The sequence below is a fragment of the Paralichthys olivaceus genome, chromosome 8 (assembly GCF_024713975.1).
Source record: "Paralichthys olivaceus isolate ysfri-2021 chromosome 8, ASM2471397v2, whole genome shotgun sequence".
In the NCBI taxonomy this organism is placed as follows: Eukaryota; Metazoa; Chordata; class Actinopteri; order Pleuronectiformes; family Paralichthyidae; genus Paralichthys; species Paralichthys olivaceus.
The window spans coordinates 2,259,038-2,266,905 of NC_091100.1; the positions used below are offsets into that span (position 1 = coordinate 2,259,038).

The 7,868-nt window shown below is 41.7% G+C and overlaps 1 protein-coding gene across 1 annotated transcript; it reads right to left on the minus strand.

Annotated features, from left to right (window-relative positions):
* Positions 1-187: 187 nt before the first annotated feature.
* On the minus strand, positions 188-7,236 carry LOC109645162 (B-cell receptor CD22-like). The gene is made up of 12 exons (XM_069530181.1): positions 7,104-7,236; positions 6,235-6,579; positions 5,877-6,098; positions 4,240-4,584; positions 3,930-4,163; positions 3,542-3,820; positions 3,078-3,338; positions 2,335-2,595; positions 1,596-1,856; positions 1,294-1,378; positions 1,113-1,167; positions 188-850 (listed from the first exon to the last, which is right to left on the minus strand). Exons 1-12 carry the CDS (start codon positions 7,183-7,185, stop codon positions 770-772), a joined length of 2,511 nt encoding a protein of 836 aa, XP_069386282.1. The 5' UTR covers positions 7,186-7,236; the 3' UTR covers positions 188-769.
* Positions 7,237-7,868: the final 632 nt, after the last annotated feature.

The following is a 7,868-nucleotide window of genomic DNA, read 5'->3' on the forward strand; positions in this document are numbered from 1 at the left end:
ATACATCAACTTCCTTCCTCTTTATATTTACATGCATGCTGAGTCAACTTTTAAAAAAAGTAACTTGTGATTCTTACAAACTCTGAACTTCTTCATTTAACAGAGTGAGAAACGACTTTAGTGTCTTCTGTTCATATCAAACCTGTATCATCCACATCACACTGAAACAAGGAAGACAATTTAAGGAGATTCGAGAAAAACTGGTGTTTTTTATTAAAATGCAATAAAGATTTATATCAAAAAGACAAATTAAAGAAAGATTTAAAATTGAACTTGAAAATAACTAAATAAACAAAAGACCAGAAACATAAGAAAGAATCATAAAATCACGATACATAATGATTGATTTCCTTCTGCGTATTGTAATAACCACATTAATATCATGTAGAAGACACAAGATGAGTCACGTGGTGTTACGACACCCTCAAAGGCTCATCACAAAGACGTCCAACATGGTTCAGAGGGTAACAGTAAAAAAACAAGTCGTAGGATCTGAGAATCTTCCTTCAACCTAAACCAACATCAGAACTAAAGCAAACAGAAATAAAGCCGTGAACACTGGACGACAGGACCCATCAGAAAAGAATAAGAAAAGAAACAACACAATAAAACTCTTGCTCTAAAGGTCATGCTGTACAAACTGCTGCTGCAACCGCGGATGGAAAGAGAGAGAGACTTCCTGTCCCCTCTTAAATACTTTCAGCGTCTTGTACGGATGTACTCTGAAGTCGTCCATCTTTGTTATTGTTGTCACAGTGGCTCTGATGCTTCACACCAGCTCTTCCTGCTCCTCTGTGTCTTCTGTCTCTGCTGCAGCCGTGACGTTCTCATACTCAGGACAATCGTCTGACTGATGGAGGAGAGATGATAATTATTAAGCCTCACTGGACTTTATTCATGAAACCTGCATATAATCACAGTTCATTCCAAATGTTTAGAACGTTATAGCGCCCCCTGTCCATTTGTCTGTTTGTTTATCAGCAGGATTGAGCAAAACATTTTGGGGCAGATTCAGACAAAGTAGCTGATCCAAGAAATGTTTTATCTCCTTCTTTAACATTGAGATGAAAACAGTGATACCCAGTGGTTCTTTTGGCCTCACTGTCTCTCACCTCCATCTCCACAGCTTCATTCACTTCTGATTTCAAGCTCAGAGTTTTCTTCATCCTGGATCCAAAACAACAACAAACAACATTTTACAAAATGAACTTCAGAACTAAAACTAGTGTTTGAAGACATTTGAAGAGACAGTGAAAGAGCAGAGGGTGAACTGATGGATTTTTATTCTTGTACCTCGTCCACAGAGTCCAGACAAGCACTGGAACCAGCACGACCACCAGAGTCAGCCTGATGGTATTCATGATTATTACTGACTCCCCTAGACAACAGATAGGAGACATTAGCAGTGTGGTGAGACTGATGACTCCGTTTGCCAGGAGATGCTGTTGGTCAGTCAGTATTGTTCATGTGCAATATGATGGGCTTGATATACAGCTATGAGACATCTGCAAATCCTGAGTATTGATGGTTTAAGGTTCTGGTGCAATGAAAAGGAGGCGGGGTGTAGGCTGTAAGAGTCCGAGTGCTTAAATCACCTGCTCCAACAGTCACATGTAAGGAGGCGTCACTACGTCCTCGTCTGTTCTGAGCCTCACACCGATAATTTCCACCATGTTCAGCTGTGATATTAGTGATGGTGAAGTTTTGTCCTGATGCTCTTGGTGAGTCCTCGTCCTCCTTGTACCAGGTGTAATTAGCTGCTGGGTTAGCATCACTGCTGCAGGTCAGAGTCACTGAGCTGCCCTCCATGATCTCACCAGAGGGACTCACTGACACAGAGGGAACCTTTGGAGCGTCTGGTGTCAAACATGCAAGATCATGAAATCAAGTGATCAGAACATTATTCCTCATCATATAAAGGATAGATGGCTCATAAGTGATGTCACAAGCTAGAGAATGACATCACGCCTACTTAAAGCAGCATTTCCTGCTGTATCCCTGCCTCTAATAGGACTATATAGACGACCTCAAGCTTATATACATGAAAAATAATCTATGATCACATGGTGGGAATGTCGTCACTATGAATTTAGAAAATGACGTCATATAGTGTAGTGATGCAACAACAGATGTTTCCAGCCCAGTCCCTTTGTTTGTTGGTTGTTGATTTGAAGCAAGATTTCACCAAATGAGTGGATTAGCATGAAACTTGAAGGTAGGATGAGGTACGGGTCAGGGAAGAACTCACAACACTTTGGTTTGAATCCCAATAACTTTCTGTAAGAATGCGAGACAGGGCTGGGTTTCATGGATATGTCCATGTTTTCTACTCACACTGGACGTCTAAGTGAAGAGACGTGGAGTTGATCTGTCCGTACTGATTCTCAGACTTGCAGGAGTAGACCCCGCTGTCCACAGAGCTGATGGAGGAGAGACGATAAACGCCCTCTGGTCCTTGAAGCAGAGTTCGGTTCTCCTTGTACCAGGTGTGTTCAGCTGCTGGGTTAGCGTCACTGCTGCAGGTCAGAGTCACCGAGCTGCCCTCCATGATCTCACCAGAGGGACTCACTGACACAGAGGGAACCTTTGGAGCGTCTGGTGTCAAACATGCAAGATCATGAAATCAAGTGATCAGAACATTATTCCTCATCATATAAAGGATAGATGGCTCATAAGTGATGTCACAAAGAAGCTAGAGAATGACATCATGCCTACTTAAAGCAGCATTTCCTGCTGTATCCCTGCCTCTAATAGGACTATAGAGACGACCTCAAGCTTATATACATGAAAAATAATCTATGATCACATGGTGGGAATGTCGTCACTATGAATTTAGAAAATGACGTCATAAAGTGTAGTGATGCAACAACAGATGTTTCCAGCCCAGTCCCTTTGTTTGTTGGTTGTTGATCTGAAGCAAGATTTCACCAAACTAGTGGATTAGCATGAAACTTGAAGGTAGGATGAGGTACGGGTCAGGGAAGAACTCACAACACTTTGGTTTGAATCCCGATAACTTTCTGTAAGAATGCGAGACAGGGCTGGGTTTCATGGATATGTCCATGTTTTCTACTCACACTGGACGTCTAAGTGAAGAGACGTGGAGTTGATCTGTCCGTACTGATTCTCAGACTTGCAGGAGTAGACCCCGCTGTCCACAGAGCTGATGGAGGAGAGACGATAAACGCCCTCTGGTCCTTGAAGCAGAGTTTGGATCTCCTTGTACCAGGTGTAATTAGCTGCTGGGTTAGCGTCACTGCTGCAGGTCAGAGTCACTGAGCTGCCCTCCATGATCTCACCAGAGGGACTCACTGACACAGAGGGAACCTTTGGAGCGTCTGTATGAGTGAAACCAGAATGATTATAACACATGACAGATGTTGTGTCTAACACTTGGGGACATATATGGTCGGATGTGTCGAAGTCAAAGGTGCTCAGGTGAATGGAGTCACTGAGTCACAACAGCAAGGTTGATAAACTGACACAGGTCAATTCTGACAGATTCAATCTATCTTCACTTAATAACCTGTGTTTCACTCACATTTCACATCAATCAAGATGTTTGCTGAACTCCTTCCCAGCTCATTCTCAGCTGTGCAGTAAACCTCTCTAGAGTCTGACGACCGGATGGAGCTGAGGACAAATTGTGTCTCTTCACTGAGAAGATGAGGTGTTTTATCTCCATGTCTCTTGTACCAGGTGTATTTAGCTGCTGGGTTAGCATCACTGCTGCAGGTCAGAGTCACTGAGCTGCCCTCCATGATCTCACCAGAGGGACTCACTGACACAGAGGGAACCTTTGGAGCGTCTGAAGGATAGTCTATATTAACACACAGGATGAGAATACAATCAAAACACAGTCTGTATCATTTGTTCAAGTTTAAATTATCTCCACATTATTGTAGCTTTATGAAGAGGAGTAAACTCACTCAATGTAGGAGAAGGGAAACGCTCATGTCCTTCTATAGCACAGTGATAGTTGTCTCCAGCATTAAAGTGTTGGAGGAGAAAGTATTTTTTCCGTCCAACAAGTTGTTTGTTATTCTTGAACCAAACGTAGGAAAGATGATCAGGGAGCTGACAACTGCTGTGACAGGTCAGCTCTGTCCAGGTAGGATATGGATTGGCTGTTGATCTCCTCACATGTACCTGGAGCTGAGGGTCTGTGAACAAACATGTTCTTTTATTTCAACATACACACGAACATTTCAAACTGACTGACTCTAATGAAAATGTTACCTGTGACAGACAAAGTGACTCCAGCTGAGCCAGTAAAACTGTCTTGGTTTGTTGTGAACCTGAACTTGTACACAGCTGAGTCTGTCTCTCTCAGGTCAGAGATTCTCAGAGTGCACTTGTTGTTTTCACAGAGATACTCCACACGACCTGAATACTCCGGATCAGTCATTAGATCAACGTAAATACCATTAATCTCTTTAATGAACCAGAACGTTTTCTGAACTGTAACATCACGGTTATTAAATGTGGATGTGTAGGTACAGTTAATGTCCACTGTTGATCCTCTGTGGACACAGATCTCAGTAGAAGTGTATCTCACATCCCAGCCATTCTGCCTCCGTACCACTGTAACACAGAGCACATCAGACAATCAGAAGATAAACTAAAACATTTATAAAACTACCTCCATGTATTTTCTGTGGTGAATCACCAGTCGGCAGGTTTTCATTTTAAGATGATGATGATGTCAAGATGAGTGAACTTTCAGTGAACAAAGAATACAGGGAAGTGCCCTTTAGACTTCAGTGTGTGAGAGAAAACACAGTTGGAGGTGAGGAACATGAGTGACCTTGTATAAGTTGCTCTTCTAATGGAGCAAACTGGCCAATATGGAGGAAATGATCTGTATCTTTTGTGCAAAGTCGACCAAAGATGGACGACACGTCTCCACTTCCTCCCACGATCCAGAAATGAAGCCAAAATATCCTGGATACCAACGCTGCCATCTTTCACATTTGGAACCACAGTCTGCACAGTAGTGATCCGGAGACGGAGCCACAGTATCAAGGTCCCGCCGATACACAAGCTCCACCAATCGTGGGGAAAGTCCAGACTCAATTGTGCTGACGTTCTTTGACGTTCATGTGTGAAAACAGCTCTTACTTTTCACCACTGCTGTTTCTGGTTCACAGTATTTTCTGTTACTAAGCAAACAACTGCAGAGCACAGACAATCAGCTTCCTGTTTACAGGGGCTCAGTGTCCGTCACTAGCTGCGGTTTCTGGTCTGAAATATCTACATCTAACTACACCTGACACCATCAGATATAGACGAGATACATGGAGAGGAAACACTTTTGGCAACTCAGACATCTGAGAGAACTAAACTGATTCTTCAGAAGACAAAGATGTTGGACACCATTGTTTTAGTCTTTAACAAAGTGTTTTAACAGCTTGTTATATTATATATTGTTGCCTGCATGTCTCAGTGGGTTTTAACATTAATGAGCCCGGACACTCTGGACTCAGCCCCAAATGTTTCACAGTGCAGCTGACGCCCCTGGAAGAAACCATGTTCGAGAAATTTGTATTTGACTTTTTAGATTGGACCATGTTCCATCCACTAATGTGGAGGAGGCAGAGTTTATGACCTACACTGCAGCCAGCCACCAGGGGGTGATCAAGATGCTTTGGCTTCACTTTTGGGGAGCAGTCATGTCGTCCATCTTTATTTACAGAAGTAGAACACTAGTACTTGTACTACACTAGTGTGTCAGTACTGACAGTAGTACACCAAGAGTTCAATGTTCCTATGCAGAAAAAAGTATTTAAAAACACATGAAGTTATGGTACAATACAGTATCTCAAATACTCCAGCAGGTGGTGCTGTGTTAGTGAAATACTGTAGATTAAACTCACACAGTGAGGGAGAGTGGAAATCCTTGTGTCCTTTAACAGCACAGGAAACTGTGTCTGCAGAATCAAACACATCTAAATAAGATGCTCCTTCAATCTTCTTCTGTTGATTCTTGTACCAGACGTAGGTCAGATGATCAGGAAGACGACAACTGCTCTGACACTTGAACTCTGCATAGTTTATAGATTTACCCTTCACTGGTGTGTTCACCTGCACATGCAAATCTGTATGTGAGAATAAGGAATTCATTTGAGTCCAACCTGACGACACACACATGTATATAAAAGTGCACAGACACACTCAAGTGAACCACACAAGATGTAGGAGATACATGAATGAATGTTCAGATGAAAATGTTACCTGGGACAGACAAAGTGACTCCAGCTGAACCAGTAAAACGGTCTTGGTTTGTTGTAAACCTGAACTTGTACACAGCTGAGTCTGTCTCTCTCAGGTCAGAGATTCTCAGAGTGCACTTGTTGTTTTCACAGAGATACTCCACACGACCTGAATACTCCGGATCAGTCATTAGATCAACGTAAATACCATTACTATCTTTAATGAACCAGAACGTTTTCTCAACTGTAACATCACGGTTATTAAATGGGTATGTGTAGGTACAGTTAATGTCCACTGTTGATCCTCTGGGGACACAGATCTCAGTAGAAGTGTATTTCACTCCCCAGCCATTCTCACACTGTACCACTGAAACACAGAGAATCAGATTCATAACGACACCAGAGACGATTATTTGACTTTTTCATTTTTGTAGAAAAGAAACACATTTCCATCAGCAGCATTCCATAGCATTTCAATGAATGACTCCACACACTGATGACAATTCCTGCATCGAGAGGAGAGGAACTCAGTCATGATACTACTACTACTACTACTACTACTACTACTACTATTACTACTACTACTACTACTACTACTGTTACTACTACTGCTGCTACTACTACTACTACTACTATTACTACTACAGAATCTGCAATATTCTGATCTTTAGATAATAGAAACTCAGATCTGTCTGAAAAAATTGAAGAATTAAAAATAATACTGATGATAATTAATTTATATATTTTCTATCTGCACCACTTTACAGGTGGAGATCTGAAAATGAACGAATGGTTCATTTATATTTTTACTTTCTTTCTCAAACTCACTTCAGATGAATCAGAAGTCCGAGTGTAAAATAGACTGACAACATAAATGTAGACGTACAGTACCTGGCACACTGAGGAGGAAGAAAACAAATCCACTCGCTGCTGCAGTTCCACTCATAGTAGCTGCTGCTCTCATCTGTGACATCAAACTATTCAAACGTCCACAGATAAATAATGTGCACAAGACGAAACTCAGTCACATCACAGACACGTCTACCTACAACACAGGAGAGTCTGAGAGTAAAGACGGAATCTGTAAGAACAAGAAGAGGTCAAACTGATAAATACACCAACTTCCTTCCTCTTTATATTTACATGCATGCTGAGTCAAATAGTGTTAAACTGTTGTTTGAACGAGTGTGAGAAACAACTTTAGTGTCTTCTGTTCATATCAAACCTGTATCGTCCACATCACGAGAACAATTCAAGTGTCTTAAAAAGATGCAGTCTACTGTGTTTCAGAAACATGAAATAAAAGCACATGAAGAGAGAGAGAGAGGAATCAAAGACACATTTAAGAAGGAATTAGAAAATAAATGACAACTACTTCCACTGACATGGAAGATGCAGGGTTTATGACCAATGCTGCAGCCAGCCACCAGGGGGTGACAGATATGATTTGGCTTCACTTTGGGGGAGCAGTCATGTTTTCCATCTTCATTAACAGTCTGTGTATCAAACGTGAAGTTGAGGGAAGATTAGACGTTCATTTGAGTTACAACTTCCTGTTTCATGGTCAACATCAAAGTTTGACACGTCACCATGGAAACATGAAGTGTTCTGTGTTCCTTGATGAGCGGGTGTCACTTCTGCAACAATCTCCTGTTA